This window comes from Tribolium madens, unplaced genomic scaffold (assembly GCF_015345945.1).
Source record: "Tribolium madens isolate multiple individuals breed KSU strain unplaced genomic scaffold, Tmad_KSU_1.1 Scaffold_96;HRSCAF=242;Tcas5.2_LG5, whole genome shotgun sequence".
Lineage (NCBI taxonomy): Eukaryota > Metazoa > Arthropoda > Insecta > Coleoptera > Tenebrionidae > Tribolium > Tribolium madens.
The window spans coordinates 1654933-1675971 of NW_025401068.1; the positions used below are offsets into that span (position 1 = coordinate 1654933).

A 21039-nucleotide genomic window follows, 5' to 3' on the forward strand; every position below is an offset into this window, starting at 1 on the left:
CTGTTGTTTTTTATACCTACATTTTTAAATTGAAAAAAAATTAACTTGGGAAGATTCAGTGTTTGTTTCGCAGCTTCTGAATTTTTGTATTTCGGGACTTAAATGTCAGAGTTACTTGTAAAATTTGTTTTGACGTTTAGAGGTTATGTTATTGTTGATGAAAGAATGCAAAATTAAGTAAAACACTTGTTAATTAAACATAAAGTGCATTATTATAAGTAAAGCAGGTGGTGTAATATTTTATTGTGAACACTTTTACTGTACTTTATTCACCATGGGCAAAAAAGACAAGAAGGGACGTAAGCGCTACGAATCGAGTTCTGATTCCGAGTCTATCGACAGTGAGGAAGAAGCTCGTCGTAAAGACCTGAAAGAACGTGATGAATTCGCCAGTAGACTTAAAAAACGTGATGAAGCTAAAGTCCGAAACATTGTCCAAGCATCAGACCGAAGAGCTTATGAAGAAGCCGCCAAGAGGCTCAAAATGGAAACGGAAGATCGCGAAAAAATGATTCCTGCCTTAAGGGTACAATCAAGACGGAAATATTTAGAGAAACGTAAAGATGATAAAATTGCGGAACTGGAAGAAGATATTGCCGATGATGAGTACCTTTTTGAAGAAGAAATGTGAGTTATTGAAATTAGTTTAAGATAAATGTGAATCTGAAATTTTAGTTTAACAGAACGAGAGAAAAAGGAACGTGACCGAAAGAGAGAATTGTTGAGGTTGGCACAGGAACATGAAAAAGCGCGTGAACTGGAAAGGGTGCAGAGGTATCACATGCCTAGGGATTTGGGTAAAGGCTCAACAGCGGATTATGTGGAAGTTGATGAGTTTGAAAAGGTACCGCAATCGGAACAGAAGAAATGGGAGAAGGACCAAATGGCATCGGCGGTCTTCAAATTTGGGGCTAAAGATTCCATGAAGAAAGATGAATATGATTTACTTCTAGAGGACCAGATTGACTTTATCCAAGTTTTGCAAATGCCAGGTCAGTCAATCAATATTTTTATATCATTCTGAAATTTAGCCCAGTCAAATTAGACAAAAATAGGGCGATCGGTGGAAAAAATTCCTAGAGTTGGAATTTTTTAAAAACGTTTTCTTTATTCTTGGATAGGCATATATCAAAAGTCCCCGAAGGTGGGGGGCGCGCTCGAGGAGGGGGAGGAGGCTAAAGGTGTCTTTTTTGTTTTTTTGCTTATATCTCGGAAACTATTACTCCTAACGGTTTTTGCCTGCTTATCAAAATTAAAGCCTACAAAATTTTCTACAAAAATGGTCCTTTGCATTTTTGTTGTAGGACTAACTGTAAGTGAGTTATAGGGCTGAAAAAAAAACATCATTTAAAAAAATGTGCTTTATCCGCATTTAAAACAGAATTAATCTTGTGATTTGAAAAAACTGAAGGCCAATTGAATTTATTGGGTACAACACTTCATTAGAGAGTCTGTAAAGTCTTCCGAGTCGTCCTCATATGCTGCATCTTCGTCTTCAACTTAAACATTGAAAGCCGAATTACACTCTTGTTCAGTACAATATTAATAGATAGATGATTTAATATCGATGATTTAAATAAAGCTCACAGTAAATTGAATTGGATCCAACAGTTTATTAGAGGGTGCCACGAGGGTCTATCAAGTCTTCCGAGTCATCCTTATATGCTGAACTAGCATTTGCCTTCGACTTTGTCCGCGTGTATTTCTGATATAAAATGGGAAAAAGCCCATTCACAAAACCATTCCATAGGCTTAGGTACTCTATAAAGCTAGATAATTACATGTTATGTATAGGATTCAGTTATAGTAGGCTATGTTTATGGATAAATATTAAATGTTGATTTTCGTAAAGTGTCGTCTCAGTGTGCTTCTGCACTCAAAATTCGAAATTTCATGTTTCTAATTTTGTTTTTAAGCATTTAAACTCAATTTTATTTCATTAAAATTTGAAAAGTGCAGTTCTAGGTATACTCTCTAAGGATCATATTTTCTAAATTTAATGTTTTTATATCCCTTTAAATGTGTACACCGTTTTATTCCCTTAAAAACTAATTTTCGAAAATCTGATTTTAGTGTCCCTTTACATCTCTAAACAATTTTATGTTTATATCTCTGTCTAAACATTTACACGCCATTTAACCCCCTTACAGATTGATTCTCTCTTTCATCCAAATTTTTTATTTATATCTCCGTTTAAATGTTTACACCCGAGTCACCTTTCAGGCAGACCAGCTTAGTTGGGGAACGCTCTACACATTATAAATACTTACTAAATGCTAATGAAATGTGTTTCAAAGGATTTTTAATGCAATTTTATGTAGACTCCAAACTTTTGAAGCCTATGGTTTTTGTATGAAATTTTGATGCAGAAATGGACTTCTACAGAAAATTCTGCATAAAAACATAAACGATGAGTTTGTATGACTCGTGACTCCCCCTTCCTTTAATGAAGTATTGGACCCAGTAATTTTAATTAATTTAATGTCAGTTTTTTTTTTAAATTACAAGACTAATTCTGTTTTAAATGCAAATAAATGATGTTTTTTTCTGCCCTATAACTCGCTTACGGTTAGTCCTACAACAAAAATGCAAAGGACCATTTTTTTGTAGGAAATTTTGTAAGCTTTAATTTTGATAAGAAGATAAAAACTTATAGGAGTGATAATTTCCGAGATATAAGCAAAAAAACAAAAAAAGACACCTTTAACACCCTCCCCCTCCTAGAGCTCGCCCCCCACCTTGGGGGACTTCTGATATACGTTTACCCAAGTGTAAAGAAAGCGTTTAAAAAAATCCAACTCTCTAGGATTTTTTTCCACCGATTTGTCTAATTTGACTGGGCTACTTACTTACCCATTTCAGGTACAAGAGAGAAAAAAGAGCCCGAATTAACTGAAAAAGAAAAAAAGAAGCTCGACATCCAAGAAACGAAGAAAAATCTCCCAGTTTACCCATTCAGAGACGACTTGATTCAAGCCGTTCGCGAACATCAAGTCTTGATAATCGAGGGTGAAACCGGCTCTGGAAAAACAACCCAAATTCCCCAATACTTACACGAAGCCGGTTTCACCAATGACGGTAAAAAAATTGGTTGTACTCAACCTCGACGAGTCGCTGCGATGTCAGTGGCGGCTCGTGTAGCCCAAGAAATGGAAGTGAAACTCGGAAACGAAGTCGGATATGCAATCAGATTCGAAGATTGTACGTCTGAACGAACCATTATTAAATACATGACAGATGGTACTCTTCATCGCGAGTTTTTATCAGAGCCGGATTTGCAGTCTTACAGTGTTATGATAATCGATGAGGCCCACGAAAGGACGTTACATACGGATATTTTGTTCGGTCTAGTCAAAGACATCGCCCGGTTTCGACCCGATTTGAAATTGTTGATTTCGAGTGCGACTCTTGACGCCCAAAAGTTCTCCGAGTTTTTCGACGATGCCCCCATTTTCCGGATTCCAGGACGTCGATTTCCTGTTGATATCTACTACACTAAAGCCCCTGAGGCGGATTACGTTGACGCTTGTGTCGTTTCCGTTCTCCAAATCCACGCGACTCAACCTTTAGGTGACATTCTTGTATTTTTAACCGGCCAGGACGAAATTGAAACTTGTCAGGAATTACTACAAGATCGTGTCCGCCGTTTAGGTTCCAAAGTTAAGGAATTGATGATTTTACCCGTCTATGCGAATCTCCCAAGTGACATGCAAGCGAAAATCTTCGAACCGACTCCTCCAGGTGCCCGAAAAGTCGTCCTCGCGACAAACATCGCCGAAACATCTTTAACTATAGACAACATCATTTATGTCATCGATCCCGGTTTTGCTAAACAGAATCATTTCAATTCGCGAACGGGAATGGAGAGTTTGATTGTGGTACCAATTTCGAAAGCGTCGGCCAATCAAAGAGCCGGGAGGGCGGGTAGAGTGGCCGCCGGCAAATGTTTCCGGTTGTACACCGCCTGGTCGTATAAACACGAGTTGGAGGATAATACAGTGCCGGAGATACAAAGGATTAATTTAGGGAATGCTGTGTTGATGTTGAAGGCATTGGGGATTAATGATTTGGTGCATTTTGATTTTCTTGATCCGCCACCACATGAAACACTTGTGTTGGCGCTGGAGCAGTTGTATGCATTGGGGGCGTTGAATCATCACGGGGAGTTGACCAAATTGGGGAGGAGGATGGCAGAGTTTCCGGTTGATCCGATGATGGCGAAAATGTTGCTAGCTTCAGAAAAGTGAAGTATTTTTACCTTTTGTACTAAATTGTTATTGGTTGACACTTTTACAGATACAAATGTTCAGAAGAGATTGTGACCATAGCTGCAATGCTTTCGGTCAATGGAGCGATTTTTTACAGACCCAAGGATAAAATCATTCATGCTGACACAGCACGAAAAAACTTCAATCACATCGGGGGTGACCATTTAAGTCTGTTAAATGTGTACAACCAATGGAGAGATTCCGATTATTCAACTCAATGGTGCTACGAAAATTTTATACAATATAGGTGAATTAAGTACTCCAATAGATTGTTTGAAATAACTTTTATTTTTATTTTGTTACAGATCTATGAAAAGAGCTCGCGATGTTAGGGAACAGTTGGTAGGTTTAATGCAAAGAGTTGAAATCGATATGGTTTCAAATGTTACCGAAACTGCAAACATTAAAAAGGCTATAACCGCCGGTTATTTTTACCACATTGCTCGCTTATCGAAAGGGGGGACTTACAAAACGGTTAAACATAATCAGGTTTTTATCAGTAAATTTGTAGTTCCTTTTGTACTGAGGTGAAATTTTAGAGTGTCACAATACATCCCAATAGCGCCCTTTTTGAAGATTTACCAAGGTGGGTTCTTTATCACGAACTGGTTTTTACCACCAAAGAGTTTATGAGACAAGTTATTGAAATTGAAAGTAAGTGGTTATTGGAGGTTGCTCCTCATTATTACAAGCAAAAGGAATTGGAGGATTCCACTAACAAAAAGATGCCAAAGACTGTCGGGCGTAGCACTAGAACTGAATAAAGGTTTTTTAGAATCGGAAAGTTTTGATTACCTAATTTTTATTACTTGTATTAAAGAAAAAGTAATTGAGAAATTTTAAAAGTAAAAGACATTTCATTAAAAATTATGTATTTGTAGTACTTAGTACACAACGATACAAATGCATTTAAATATTTATACAGGGTGATTTTCAAAAAACGGCAAGCACTATAGAATTTATATTTATGACCAGATTTCAAAAATTAATAGTTATTTATTATACAAGACGATAAAGAGATTGTTTATCTACCAGTGAAAAGGTTAAGTTATTTCATGAGTAGATAAACAATCATTATCGTCGTGTGTAATACAAAAAAAAATTCTATAGGACTTCAAGTTTAAGAAAAAAAATTAAATTTCAAAAAAAAAGTACAATCTTTGGCCCAAAAATCGCAATGAGCTCCGTTACTATGGTTATTAATAAAAGTTAAAACATTTTATCTACCCTTGCTGTTAAAGTCTTACTTTATCTATCCTTGCGGTTAAAATGCTACTTTATCTACCCATAACAGTTGATAAAGAAATAGTCTAACATCTGCTATCTACAGTCTAGATTCTAGACGATAAAATTTCATTTTAACATGAAGAAAAGAGTAGATAAAATTCAATTTTAACATAGAGGATTGAATAAATGGCTTTTAAAAGCTGACAATTGTGGAATTGTTTCAAATGTCGTATATTTTGGACTATATTCAATTTTATAATTTAAATAGGGATCCAATTTTTTTCATAATTTGGAAGATATTAGTTTTCTTGGTACAGACATGTACACCATATTATTCATATTTAAACTGACTTGTCAAATTGACAAAAATGGATAACTGATATTTTCAAAATATGTTTTCCCCATTTAGATAGTTTCTAGCCTGCCACCATAGGTCAGCTACTTTGCTGAATGTCTCCTATTGGCAACATTTTCTTTTATTTGTTGCTTTCTGATATTACAATAATGGCATTATTTTATTTGACATCATGCTATACAAGATTTTATTAACTTTTAATATTTTTTTAACTTTGACAATTTTTTTGAAAATGATTTTTAGTAAAAGTGAAATAATTTTTACATGTCTGCACTAAATTATAAAGAAGAAAAGATGGGTTCCAATTTAAAATTAGAAAGTTGAAAATAGCCTAAAATAAGCAATAACATTTTAAAAAATTCTATAATTCGCAGCTTACACTATATTGAAAGCAATTTAATTTCTTTTTTAATTTTTGAAATTAATTATTAGGCCATAAATAAAAATCTTACGGCGCTTGCCGTTTTTTAAAAATCACCCTGTATGATTGGACTTTTGTAAATAAAATTACGAAAATGAAAAGAACTTATTTCATACGAAAAGCAAAATAATAAAATAATCTCATTTTTTTTAATTACTTGAGATGTTTTTCCTTATTTTCCTCTTCTGGAAGGAGTTCTATTATTTTGTCACCAATTAGATCGCAATAAATAAGTAAACAAAATAAAAAAATCAGTCATATTACTCAAACAATTCAAAATCTTGACTAGTCTTTATCACCCAAAATCCACACCAAATAACTAAATCTCTTACTGATTCCCGTGATTCTTCATATGTGTCTTCAGCGCACTGCTCTGCACATAAGCTTTTTCGCAAATTTCGCATTTATACGGATGTTCCCCTGTGTGTGTCCTTTCGTGTACTTTCAACGTGGACTTTTCCCCAAACGCTTTTCCACAATGATTACACAAAAACGGCTTCTTCCCCGTATGTCTCCACTTATGCGAATTCAGATTACCTTTAGCGATAAACCTTTTATTGCAAATATCGCACGTGTAAGGCCTTTCTCCAGTATGAACCCTCACATGGACCTTCAATTCCGCTGCGGAACCACACTGTTTCCCACATTCGGTACACAGCGCATTTGGGGGTTTCCCCAAACCTAGATGTTTCTTTTTCATGTGATTATTAAGATGGACTTTTGTTGAACACACTTTTGAACAGAAATTACACAGGAAGTTGTTATCACTGTCGTGGATTGCGTCGAAATGTCTCTGCATTGCTTCTTTAGTGAAAAAACTTTTATCACAACTGGAACAGCAGAATGGTTTTATACCGGAATGTTTCTTTACATGGGTGTCTAGACTGCCGGCAGAAAGCAGGAATTTACCGCAAATGTTGCATTGGTGTTTCTTCTCACGCACTGTGTGAATCTGAAGAAAATTAAAAATTGTAAGAACCAAATCGTTTAGTTGTGTGTGTAATTACCCCCAAGTGTTGCCTAAGGATAGCCTTCGTCCCAAAAGCCCTTTCGCATACTTCACACCTGAAAGGTTTCTCCCCCGTGTGGCTCCGCAAGTGGTCGTTGAGACTCGCTTTTGAGTAAAACTTTTTACTGCATAATGCACACTGGTGGCGTCTGTCGTCATAGTGTCTTTTCATGTGTTCTGATAACACTTGGGTTGTCTTAAAAGCCTTATCACACTTGCTACAAACGAATGGTCTAGCATTGTCATGCGTTCTGATATGCCGGTTATAGGAATTGGTGGTGACACATTGTTTATGGCAAATTTTACAAACAAGGTCCTCTTGTGTTTTCTTCTTTTTTGATTGAGAGTCGCTTTGGGTGTTCAAAATTTGATTATCGGTGTTACTGACTACAAAACTGGTTTGATTACTACTGAATTCCAAGCCCGTTTTCAGTCTTTGTATATCTCTACTGTTGTCATCTAATGTGTTGAAAGCAATATTTACATCAAAATTTAAGCCACTTTTCTCAAAATCAGTTGAGGGAATGTCGACTTCATCTTTTATTGCATTTGTTAATTCATCATTTTCAATTTTTTTGTTTCGCCTCTCCAATAACCATTTACCGACTTCAAATGATCGGACTACTTGCTGTTTAAAGAGGTACCAACGACTGACTTCGTTCTGGCACTGCTGGCATACTAAATTAAACAATCCATTCTCAGGTGTTACCTTAAGGAATTAAAATGCAATTTTTTGTTCATTTAATTGTTCACTTACCTGGACAGAAGCACATTCCAAAAGCATGTCTGCTAAACCAGTTTCATAAATTAAACTCATCTGATCTTTCTTGGTAAGGCATATTCGGCATACTTCTTCGATTTGTATGTGTTCAAATTCCGAAAACGGATTCATATCTTAAAGACACAACATTTTTGTTGTCTTATTCGAAAATTGATCTGACCAACGTAAACAGAGAAAGACATACGGCAAAAGCATTGGAGGAAATGAAATAAACGCCAGCTGAATTGCTAGTTGCCTGATATCAGGGGCTAAAATAATAATTGTGTTGTAAAAAACATTAAAGTGATAATGTAAATACCTAATAACAAGTTATTTCATATTGTCATCACAGTGACTTATTTAACTTTTATAACATTATTTGAGCAAAAAATGTTTAATCAACCATTGCGCTCTCTAGTGGTGAGTTACAGATTACACATGTCTGTAAAAGCAACAATTTTAGGTTATGTGTCAAGAGTTTGAAAAATGTAAATAACTTGTTTAGACAATGGATAAACTAAAAGAAAAAGTGTCTCCCACCGTATTTGAATCTCTTCTTAAAGGTAACATAAAATATTTATAAACACTTAGTACGAATAATTTTTTTACAGCAAATATTGTCTCACCAAGTGATTTTTTTTGGCATACGAAAACCCAATTAATGGAGATTACGCATCTTGACTCAAATTGTATTGAAGAAGTTTTGAAAGAAAGTGCAAATATAATTTTAAGCGGGAAAATACGGACAGGTATTGATTTATAATTGGAAAATGTAGATACCGAAATGTATTTTTAGCGAAAGAAATACCTAAATGGCAGCGTATCAGTGCAGGGTGTTCAGCAATAGATGCAATAACGCGAGGCGGTATTGCAGTAAACGGAATTTCAGAAATTTTTGGTTATAGTGGTGTGGGAAAAACACAGTTTTGCTTACAACTGTCTTTAATGACACAGTTACCAACTAGTTTGGGAGGTTTACAAAAAAGTGTAGTCTATTTATCCACAGAAGATGCTTTTCCTATTAAAAGACTGAAAAGTTTGGGTTTAACATTTTCTCTCAAATATCACGATTTGGGTATACATTTTGAAGACAATATTTTTATTGAACATATAGCGGATGTTGTATGTTTTTGTAAATCTCTCTTGATTGATTTCATTAAAATAAATTTGCAGGGACAGTTGAAACGATGTTTAGCCAATTCTTTACCAAAACTTTTACTAGTGAAAAAAGTGGGATTGGTTGTGATTGACTCAATTGCGGGGATTTTTCGAAGCGAATCTTTGGATGTTGATTATAAAAACAGAAGTCAAGATTTTATCTCAATAATAACCTCGTTGAATAAACTTGCAAAAAAATATGGATTTGCAGTAGTTTGTGTCAATCAGGTATGATAAAAAAATTAAAAAATGCAATTAAAATTTATATGAAATGTAGGTAACTGATAATCCAACAACAAATATTACTGAACCTTGTCTAGGATTAGCTTGGAGCAACTGTATTACTTACCGTTTTAATATCACCAGATATGAAAATAAGAAAAACAGAGAATTTGAAATTATTTTTGCGCCTGACTTATCAAATCAAACTTGTGGATTCACCATTACAGAGGAAGGTTTAAAAACTGTTGAATAACAATAATAATAATAAAATGTTGAAAAGTCAGCTACATTTTATAAAGTAATAAAACATATTTTTGTAAATAAGAATGTATATACATATTTTCAATATTCATAATTTTATATTTTGTTTATCTTTGTTCAAAGTTTCTATGATACATGGTGGAAACATTTTTTATTTTCATTTCTTGTAAAAATTACAATTACAGAAAATAGAAGTTTTTAAAAAACACAACTGCAATTTTTTCTTTTCCTAACTCTTACAAAAATTACCCTTGATAATATAAAACAGTTTTGGAAAATCTGATTTTGGAAACACTTCTGATTTTTTACGTTTATTTATTTGTAACATGTATTTTAACATTATAGTTTGTTAGAAAATAGAATTAAATATTGAGAAAATAAGCCAGGAGTCAACAGACCTCCTTAGTCTAAATTTCGATGAATTTCTCTGACTTTTTTACTAATTTAACTAATATTTTATTAGTAAAAATATCTGTCAATTTGAAAATATAGTTTTTAGTCAATGTTAGAAAATTTGTATTTTTGGACAAATGACATTAAAATATGGTTTTAATTTGGAATAAATTAAATTAATTTTTGATCATTTGTTCAAAAACGTTGTTTGACCTAAAAATGTTCCATAGAACAGCAGACTAAATTAAAAAAATATATAAATTTGCTACATGAATAAATGGAAATTTTCCGTTATCTTGTTTAGCACAATGGGTTGGGCAATACCAAGTTGGTCCAGATACCTGACAAAATCCTCCCTCGAAAACTTGTTTCATGAAGTCATTTGTATGAACTCGTTTTTGTAAAACTTGCGTTTCGCTGCTCGTTTCATAAACCTGAACTTGTTCAACAAAACTTTCCTTACGAAACCCGTTCTTTAATATACTATAGTAATATTCTTTTAATTTTTACCGTTTATCGTAAAACCACAGATTAGCAAGCAACTAATCTGTGGTAAAACTGTGTCAAATAACACAATCCCATGCGCTAATAGTTTTGTCATTTTTGTTACTATGCGAATGAGTGAGACAAAATGCAAACAGTCAAAATCGTAGCTGAAAATAGGAGGGACCACCAGTCGTTCTCAAACTATGAGACCCCACTAAGCTAAAATTTGTTATTATTATTATTACTTTTTTAATAAATTATTAAGTCTTGTATGTTTTCAAGCAAAACAAAATGTTAACGGTCTGTTTATTTTATTAAACATCCATTCATTAATTAATTGTCAATTTTTCTTGCTGCATTTTGTAACCTATTGAGAATCACTGTTATATTTTGGTTGAGTGAAGTAGATAGGCGTGCTAAAGTTTGCTGTCTCTTTTAAACGACCTAAGTGCGAGAAAGACAAAATACCACTCTTGGGACCAGAGAGCGGCATAATGTTTATCTTACTTGCTCCTACCTATTTACTTGAAGAGCGAGAGAGACAACAAAGTTTATGTCATTCGGGTAAAATTAAAAGAATTCTACCATATTCTCGAATGCGGTGTGATATTTTTATTATAGGTATTTATTAATCAATAAGTTGTCATTTAAAATTATCGTCACTTAAAAAATCAATAAAATGTTTATTATGTATAAACAAAGTTTCAAAATGTACTGTAAATTTGAATTTTGTAAGCTTTGAATCAGTGGCGTAGTGGTTCTGTTCGTGAAACGGGAACGGGATACCGTGTGAAATTTGAGAGTATTGAGTAAGGGCAATTTTTACTTTTATTTGTAAAAATTCAATTGGTGAATTAATAAAGTGAATAATATCTAAAATTATTTTATATTTATTTATAACAATTTATTTTAATTTTTTTTTATTTATAGAGGCTGAATGCTTAATTTCTTCGTTCTCCTCTTCGGTATCAGACCAGCAAAACTCTACTTTTGAATTGCCAGTATTTACTATGAAACACAATTCTTGGGCCGCGTCAAACATATGTTCTTTTTTCATATAGTTACTTCAATTTCAATAAGAATAAGTTGGTTGAACATTTTAACTGTATTGGACGTAGCTAGTAGGAATTGAATTAAGTTAGTTGTTTGATACTAAACTATTACTTTATGTGGTATAGATCAGTAGATTCTTTAATTGGGAATGTAAACCTTAACATGAACGGAATAGTAAAATGTTTACTCTTTTATTTTATTTGATTTTCTTTTATTTTATTTAGTTTTATTTTATAATATTTTCTACACTTTCATTTCTTTAATAAATTGTTATTGTTAATTTAATTACTTGGATTTCTGACTGCTTAAATCCTTCATCTTCCCAAAGTGATTGGCTCCACAAATTAACGCTGGAGAACCTACCTCAAATAAATTTTATTCTTCTTGTGGCGTAACCCGCTCGGACCGTAAAAGAATTCAACTTTTATCAAAGAGTCTTAAACACCCGCCACAGCGGAAAGAACACAAACGACATGAACAGATTAAACAATACTAATAGACTGCTAAATTAAAATTGGAAAATTGTAACAGGTATCCCAAAAAGGGATTAACCCAAAGAATTCTGGTAAATATTATTGTTTTCAACACCCAATAAATTCCAGTACATTCTTTCCAAGAAAACGATAACAAAGCCGGTGTTGTATTTGAAGAATAATTGTTCCATTTTGTTTGTAATCAATTGGCAATTATAGTCGTCACCAGGAATATTTAAGATTGACGTATGCAAAGCTTTATCGAGGATTAAGCAGCCTTGCGGTGGTACTACCCTGAAGATTTACAAAAGAGCGGTATTCAGGAATTTTCGTGGTAGGCTTTTAATTTATTACAGGCAAACATTTGGGAATTTATATATTAATTTAATATTAAAGTGATAATGCAGATTTGTAAAGAAACAATCTCAAAATACAGCTGAATATTAAAATTAATTATTTTTTTTTTTTATGAAAGTCCAAAAACAAATTTCTGTTACGGACCATCTGTTCCTACAAACCTTTGTCTTAAGAAATGCAAATTTGTTTAGGGCATCTCTACCCCAAGTCCCATGAACCACCGTGGGGGGTAATCGTCTTATTCTATAATGAGTCTCAACTATTGTTGGTACAACCACGGCTTCCTTGATTAATGAAGGAAGTTTCCCTTCACATTGCAAAAAAAGTGGTTCTGACAGCGTACTCTAATGTATCGCCATCTGTTAATTTCTTCCGAAAACTTTTCTTGTTACCATAGTTACCAAAATCACGCGTCAAACGTCGTAATTATTTGAAATTTGAGTTAGAAATTTGAAATTTGCATTTCCTCACAATGCCTCACAAACGAACATGTTGCGTAAAATATTATCAACCAAATGAGAAAGCGTCGTATCATTCCTTGCCGGCAAATTTTGAATTAAATTTAAAATGGAAAGAAATTTTGGCCAAGCATACAAGTACTCATTTTAAATTTTTATATATATTTTTAATTCACCGCTTAAAATATTATTAGATCTACAATTAACGGATTATGCACTCGTGTGCGATAAACATTTCCCCAAAGAATGTTTTATTACAACTGGAAAACGACGAAAATTAGTTTTAGGAACTATTCCAACCATATTTGAGGTTTGTTGATTCCTTTTTTCCTTATGCTTTTCATTCAATACTACAAAATTTTAGTTTAATACTGAAGAAAAAATAACAAATATAGAGTATAATGCCAACAATACGACTACATTTTCTGCTAGCGTTCAAACCTCTCTGTCAGTAAATGAAATCAACAATTTAATATACACAAATAAATGCCTTACAAGAAAACTCAACCGACTGCAATCGTATAAAGCAAGAATTGATGACTGCAAAAGAACAGAAATCTAAAATAGAAGAGGACGCAGAATGGAAAATATTAAAAAGTATTAAGGAACAAGCTGGTCGAATGAACCCCCGCGCAACATTTATTTTAGATCAGATTAGTAATTTTAACAAAAAAATTCCGAGGTGGAGTGAAAATACAATACGGCAATGCATCGCATGAAAATTTTGTTCGCCGAAAGGCTATAGTTTTCCTAGAAATTCAATTCTTAAATTACCGTGCAAAACCACCTTACAAAAATATTTGGGAACAGACAACAATCACTTAATCAAAAATCGCTTAACATCGGAAATTGAAAATCTAACAATTCCTGAAAGAGTTTGTTCATTAATCGTTGATAACATGGCTGTACGAGAGACCGTTTCATATTCTAAATTAGAAGATCGGATTTTTGGGTTGGCAAATATTTGCTCCTCGAGTGTTGAAATTGGAAGAAATCCTGTCGTCGCTAACGAGTTACTTTGTTTTGTCATTCAAGGATGGTCGACTAAATACGTAATACCTGCCAGTCTATCCGGTTTGAGGACAGAGTGAAATGGTAGTTCCATATCACGTCCATACATCAAAAAGAAAGGTGATTCTTTTGTTGCTTCATGTGGGCGATTTCTATATGCCATTAGTACATAAGGCAGCATTTCGTCCCAATCGCTATTTTCCTCAGTGATGTAATGGGATAGCATAGTTTTGAGTACATGGTGCATGCGTTCAATTACTCCGTTGGTTGATGGTCGGTATGGAGTTGTTTGTATTTTTTTGATGGTTAACTTTTGGCAGATTTCTTTGAATAACTCTGATAAAAATTGCGTTCCACAATCTGTTAAGAGTATTCGTGGTGTTCCATGGCGTAAAATGATGTTATTAACGAAGGCTCTTGCGATGGTTTCTGCCTTCATATCTGTTATTGCGATGCATTCAGGGTAACGAGTTAGGTAGTCCATACAAGTGAGTATGTATTTGTTTCCGTTGGTTGTCAAGTTGAGTGGACCGACTATATCCATAGACACTAGTCCAAAAGTGCAAGTTGGAACTGGCATGGTTTGTATCTCAGCTGATGGATGGGGATGTTACATAAGTGACATCCCTCGCAGTATTTTCGAATCTGTTGAGTCATTCCTTTCCAGTAGAATTCTCTTTAAAGTAATTCTGTAGTCTTTTTCCTGTCCCCATGGGCCATGAATGGTGTGTCATGATATAATTGGATGAGCCTCCGCTGCATTCTTTTTGGAACTATTAATTTGTCTTGTCTTTCCCCTGGTTTTCTTTCCTTATAAATGAGTCCGTTTGGCGCTTGGTAGATCCCTTCTTGGTGGAGTAATTTAGCAACTTCAGGATTCTCTTGTTGTGTCTTTTTAATTTCTTCGAGGTCGTAGATGATGGGAGTGCATTCGGTATCGATATATCGTATCAGTTCTTCTGTTTCATCAGGATAGTCGATTCTAGTGAAATCATCGACGTGGTGTTGTTTTCCTGGACGATATTGGACTTCAAAGTCGAATTCGGCTAGTGTCATAGCCCATCTTCCTAATCCAGAACTTGGTTCTTTTATGGTTAAAAGATATCTTAATGGCCTGTGGTCGGTGATGATGGTAAATTTCGTGCCTATGAGATAACATCGGAAATATTTCACTACCCAAACGATGGCGAGTGCTTTTATTTCGATGGTGCTGTATCGAGTTTCCGGATCCTTAAGGCATCTGCTAGCATAACAAACAGGATGTTCTATTTCGTATTTCTGTGAGAGGATAGCGCTGATGGCTATTCCTGAAGCGTCGGTCGCTAAGATAAATGGTCTTCTAAAATCGGGGTATTTTAACACAGGTGGTGTTGTTAAGGCTTATTTAAGTGTGTTAAAGGCGGTTTCTTGTTCTTGGTCCCACTGATATTTCACATCTTTCTTTGTTAACTGAATGAGAGGCTTTACAATTGTGGCAAAATTTGGTATGAATTTCCGGTAGAATCCGCATAATCCTAAGAAAGCTCTGACTCCTTTTGGATTCTTGGGTACRGGATACGCAYATACGATTTTTGTTTTCMCCGGATCGGTTTTTATRCCTTCCGCMGAAATGATYTGTCCAAGATATTTGGCTTCTTTCATAAGAAAGTTGCATTTGGTGGGTTTTAATTTAAGATTGGCTTGTCTCATTCTGTCAAAAACATCGCGTAAGCGTTGTAAGTGTTCTTTGACATCTGATGTACTAAACACAATAACATCATCTAAGTAGACCAAGCAAGTCCAACTAAGCCTGAGAAAACTGAGTACATGAGGCGTTGCCATGTACTGGGTGCGTTTCGAAGACCCATTGCCATTCTTTTAAATTCATAATGTCCTGTAGGAGTACTGAAGGCACTTTTTTCTCGATCATCTGGGTGAAGTTCTACTTGAAAATATCCACTGGCCATGTCCATGATTGAAAATAAGGAAGCTCCAGTTAGCTGATCAATTGTTTCTTGTAATATTGGTAGGGTGAAGAAGTCTGGTTTAGTGACTTTATTCAATTCTCTGTAGTCGATGCAAAGGCGAAATTCGGGATCTTCGCCAGAGTGTCTCTTCTTCTCGATAAGGATGACTGGTGCTGACCATGGAGAAGAACTTTCTTGTATAATATCGTTTTTTAAGAGTGTTTGGATTTCCTTATCCAAAATATGTTTGCGATGGTACGGTACTCGATAAGGCCGTTTTGAAATAGGAGGTACTGGTTCCGTGATGATTCGATGTTTCACCTCGGTGGTACATGTTAATCTTTGATCAGGAGCGCGAAATATGTCATGGCTCTTCAAATTCCTTACACATTTCCATGTCTTCCTTTGGGTAAGTTAAAGTTTGTAAAAGTTTTTCGATTTCCGCAGCGTCCATTAGATCATCAAAAAAATGTTTATCTGCAAACGTCACAAAAGTGACCACTTTTATGACTATATGATACAGGTAAAAGTTTTACTTTTCAGACATGGAGTAAAAACACTGTTTTTACGCTTAAGCGTTTTCACTTTTACTTGATACTTACTTACTGACTCGTGACGTTTGTTATGATTTTATTGCAAAGCGTCCTGATTATTGAGGTGATTTACTTGATTATTGGTGTGTTGCTCTTTTCGTTCCATCTGACTCGTTTGCAGATAAAATAGTATATGTTATTTGGAGTAAAAGTGAGTTTATGTGGCTCAGCTGAATCCATTTGCCTCACTCCGTTCGGCAAAATGAACGTTCAGCTTCACCACATAAACAATCACTTTTACTCCTAATAACATAATCTACTATTTTTCTAATTGTGTTGACTTGACTGTTGACACATTTGTTTTTCCTATTTTTGGATTTTTTAAAAATACGTAATGATTTTGTTTTGAGGCACTTGCATATTTGTTCAATACTCCTAATGTATCGTATTTTTTAAATTTTCATAATTTTATCAATTTTTTCATCATCATACACAAAACACTGATTAATTATTATTTACACATTTGGAGTGAAATAGTTTTTCCATGGCCAACTATTATCAAACAAAATATGTATTTTATTTTTTAAGTATAATTATAAAAAAATATTCCGTTACAAATATATATTTTTTAGATCAGAAAAAAATAAGCTTTTCAAAATTGCCATAGCCGCCTATGATTTCTATTTAAAAAAATACAAGTTTATCTTATTACGGCTAAACTAATAACTGAAAAAAATTGTTAACTATGGGAAAAATCACGAGGGTTGACCGGTGCGTCATCTGACGTTTCTCGTCACCACGTTTACATCGCGATGACAAAACGTCAATTTTTTGACGTTAGATTCAATATCTACGAGTTAGAAGTTTTTTATTGATGAAAGTGTTGCTTTGTACGATTCTTTGCAAAGGAATTTAAAATTTAATGTAATAGATTCGAAATGACATTCTACATGCAGTGTACTCATTACATCATTATGTTTTTCAATGCTTTTGGATGTCGTATCTAAAACTCGGAATTTTTAGTGTACATTAGTATAAAACAGTGGGTAAGTTGAGAAGAAAACGGATGCAAAATCTGTATTTCATAAATAGGAATCATCATAAACATAAGGAGCATGGACAATTAATTCCTTACATTGAGTTTAAAACCATAGACGATCTTATGCATTCTTCCAGGTAAGAAAAAAGAAAAAGTTTAAATTCAAGACGTCTACAAAAAAAAGTTGCATCTTACATCCTTCGAAAACAAACAATAAACGTTAAGAAACTTTTATTATATATTTATTCTGATCTTATGAAAACCAGAAAGTTACTTATGTGAGAGTCAAAATAATGCGTCGATTTCAGTTTGTATTGTTTATTACTTCATTAAATAATAGACTTCTTAAACAACGCTCATATTTACCTCAAATATCTCAAATAATCACAATTTTATTTAAAGAGTGTGGTTTGCGCCATAGCAGAGACAATATGTAAAAGTACTAAAACAGCATTTGAATGGTTTTTTATAAGATTGGCCCTATTTTTTGTAGAATAAATTAAAGATGATGGGGGGCTAATTTTTATCGGTGACCCCTCATTATTTCAATTTTTTACACTAACGCAAGTGCATTTATGCCTGATTTCATGGAAGTTACTTAATCGTAAGGAATTATTAAAAGAAAGCAACGAGACGCAGAACAAAAGCAAGAAATCAACGAATAAACGAAAAATACTTGCAAATTATACCAAAAAGACTTTCAACGACGACAATAATGTTGTCAATGTCAAATTGACAAATTCACTCGAACATGAATGACATTTAAGTGGTGCAGTTGAAGTACATATGTAAATTAATGTTCAAGGCTATCATCCTTATAGAGACCCTTTAATTGTTTCAATTTACATTGTTTTATTTTTTTTATTTCACTTTTAAGTTGGTAAAGAAAAAATGAAATTGATGACGCACCGGTCTACCCTCCTGAATTTTACTATACATTATTAAATTCCTCGTTAAAAAGTGCCTGGATAATGTCTTTATTTCAAATCCGTGTCTTCTATAATAACAAAGATATGAATTTTTTTAGATTTCGCTAAAATGTCAATTTTTGTCCATAAGTCGAAAACAAAAGACGATAGCGAGATGCGGTTTTAACCAATATTATTTCCTCAAAAAATGAGCCCCAGAATGTATTACTCTTTTTTTGGCTAAATCTCTTAGTTTCCGAGATTCCCTATTCGGACATCCAAAATGCAGCACCCTGTACAGTATGTCCCCGGAAGAGACTACAAGAGGATTTTTTTTATTTTTACGCCAAAACTTAACAGGAAGATTTTTTGCTTAACCTAAAACGAGCAAATCTGTAATTAAAATTTCATTATTCCGAGTCATTGGAAAGAAAAATTCATTATTTTTCTATTGATTTTGGACTTATTATTCTTTTCTGCGTTTTAAATCTAATCACATTGGCGGTTTTACTTTTTTGACAACGATGTCACTTAGACAAATGAGTTTACGCAAGTTAAACAAAACAAAAATGTTTGTGAAAAACATAATTTTAAGGAATGCAAAAAACAGCTTTAAGATAAAAAATAGAATAGTATATTAAAGTTGCAGAAGGTATCAAGCACAAATTTGAAATTCCGAAACGATCCGCGTAGCGGCGAGTTAAAGAACAAATGAGTGCTTGAAGAACCTTCTGCAACAAGTGCTTTATACTATTTTTTCTATTTTGCCGCTTTATATCATTTTATAAATTAAAAAACGAAAATTTCAATTTTTTTTCTAGAGAATTTTGCGACGGTTGGCGACGTTTAAGTATGTGGAATAATTTTAGACGGCTGTAAAAAAATAAAAATAATTTCTATTTTCACATTTGAAAATGAATTGTGAAGAAAGTACGTCACTAAAATTAAATTAACGCCAACGACTTATTCCAGCACTCAAATGACGTCATTTGGGTGCTGGAATAGACTTATTTTAACACCGAAATAGAAAAAGTAATTTTTAACAAGAACAATCATATTATTCAATTAATTAATTAATTGTTGAAGTGACATCGTTGTCAAACAAAATAAAACCTCCAATGTGATAAAACTTATAAAGCAGAGAAAAATTATTAAAAGTCCAAAATCAAGAGAAAAAATCACTTTTCTTTTTACTGAGTTAGAATAATGAAGTTTTAATTACAGATTTGCTCGTTTCAGGTCAAGCAAAAAATGTTATTCTTTTGAAGTTTTGGCGTAAAATCAAAGATGTTTTTTTTCCTCTTGTAAACTCAATTCAGGGACATACTACTGTTTGTCACAAAGTATATTTTATTTTATTTTTTATTCAGTGCAATTTTAAATGTGAGTTGCAACGCAATCGGTTCAGAAAGAGCGAATAAAACAGTAGATCATTCAAATATTGTAAATGCATACGTATTTTTTGCAATTTTTTTAGATTCTCTTCTTTCTTGTTGACGCACAGGTGAACTAAACATACAAACAATTACAATTTAAAAAAAGTACCAGTAGTTGTTTTAAAATTTGATTGTTTTGTTACCGTAAAACCATGGTATCAAAAAAATATCCATTGTGACATGATTGTGACAGAAGAGATTATCAAAAACTTTCAAGAGATGGAAAAAACTTCGAATGATACTGTGTCAACTTTTGTTCTCAAGCTCTGGAAAATGTTAAACCACCAAGAAGCAACAAACGTAATGTCTTGGAGCAAGTCTGGAAATAGTTTCATAATTCAAAACCAAGCACTATTCATTACGAAACTCCTACCTCTGTATTTTAAGCACAACAACATGGGTAGTTTTATTCGCCAGTTAAATTTATACGATTTTCACAAAATATGTGTGGAGAGAAGCACCGAAATAGAGTACCAGCACAAATATTTCCAGAAAGACAGACCGGATCTTTTGAAAAACATCAGAAGGAAAATACCGCAGAATAAGAAGACACACTCTAAAGTGAATTGTGAAGAACTGGCAAACTTGTCTTCGGAAATAACAGCCATACGAAAACAGCAAGACAAAATAAGCACACAAATAAATGTACTGCAACAAGAAAATGTAACCTTACTCAAAGAACTGAGTAGTTTGCAAGCAAAACAAAATAACCAGAATACAATTTTGAAAAATATCGTACAAGTTTTGATGCCATTTATCGACTTATCGAAAAACTGTAATAAAAACGAGGGGAACAATGGACCAAAGATTTTCCAGGTTTATCAGAATGTGCCCCAAATAGATGTGTTTAATAAAAATAGTTTTCCCAATTGGATTGAGCCAGGACCCAATTACAAGAAACGGTTTTCTTCAAATCAAGAAAGTTTGCAATTATGTGCACTCCCGAATGACTCATTTGTGAATAAAAACGAATTGTTGGATAGCCAAAGCGGTGAAAAGTTTTCCAAAGACACACTCAGTGAGTTGGATAATGAACTTTCCAATATTCTCAACAATGAAATTTTGGATAACTCTTTACTCAATAATAACGATTTGAATCAGGATTTTAATTTGGAAGCCGCTATAACTAATGATAACTTTAAGAGTAAAATAGGTTTTTGATCTGGAATTTATATTATTTTGCATTAGTAAGATTTGCTGTTAAAATAAAGTTTGGTTCAAATTTGGCACCTTTTCTGTTTTGTTGGTATCCATGAGCCACAATG

The 21039-nt window shown here is 33.6% G+C and overlaps 4 protein-coding genes across 5 annotated transcripts; 3 read left to right on the top strand and 1 right to left on the bottom strand.

Annotated features, from left to right (window-relative positions):
- The first annotated feature begins 116 nt into the window (after positions 1-116).
- LOC123012369 (pre-mRNA-splicing factor ATP-dependent RNA helicase DHX16) lies at positions 117-5271 on the top strand. The gene is made up of 6 exons (XM_044410235.1): positions 117-627; positions 676-992; positions 2863-4243; positions 4297-4515; positions 4574-4757; positions 4808-5271. Exons 1-6 carry the CDS (start codon positions 275-277, stop codon positions 5030-5032), a joined length of 2679 nt encoding a protein of 892 aa, XP_044266170.1. The 5' UTR covers positions 117-274; the 3' UTR covers positions 5033-5271.
- Positions 5272-5336: 65 nt separating this feature from the next.
- LOC123012371 (zinc finger protein OZF-like) lies at positions 5337-10577 on the bottom strand. 2 transcript variants are annotated; one of them, XM_044410237.1, is made up of 4 exons: positions 10416-10577; positions 8038-8309; positions 7279-7989; positions 5337-7223 (listed from the first exon to the last, which is right to left on the bottom strand). In XM_044410237.1, the coding sequence occupies exons 2-4, from the start codon at positions 8170-8172 to the stop codon at positions 6600-6602; spliced, it is 1470 nt and encodes a 489-aa protein (XP_044266172.1). In that variant the 5' UTR covers positions 8173-8309; positions 10416-10577; the 3' UTR covers positions 5337-6599. The 2 variants fall into 2 exon arrangements, with proteins under 2 accessions (XP_044266172.1, XP_044266171.1); XM_044410236.1 differs by lacking the exon at positions 10416-10577 and adding an exon at positions 8360-9778.
- On the top strand, positions 8311-9892 carry LOC123012373 (DNA repair protein XRCC3-like). Its single transcript, XM_044410240.1, has 5 exons — positions 8311-8603; positions 8652-8789; positions 8837-9162; positions 9214-9426; positions 9476-9892. Exons 1-5 carry the CDS (start codon positions 8549-8551, stop codon positions 9671-9673), a joined length of 930 nt encoding a protein of 309 aa, XP_044266175.1. The 5' UTR covers positions 8311-8548; the 3' UTR covers positions 9674-9892.
- A 9258-nt stretch (positions 10578-19835) lies between the features above and the next one.
- On the top strand, positions 19836-21016 carry LOC123013914 (heat shock factor protein 2-like). Its single transcript, XM_044412779.1, has one exon. It carries the CDS (start codon positions 19955-19957, stop codon positions 20933-20935), a length of 981 nt encoding a protein of 326 aa, XP_044268714.1. The 5' UTR covers positions 19836-19954; the 3' UTR covers positions 20936-21016.
- Positions 21017-21039: the final 23 nt, after the last annotated feature.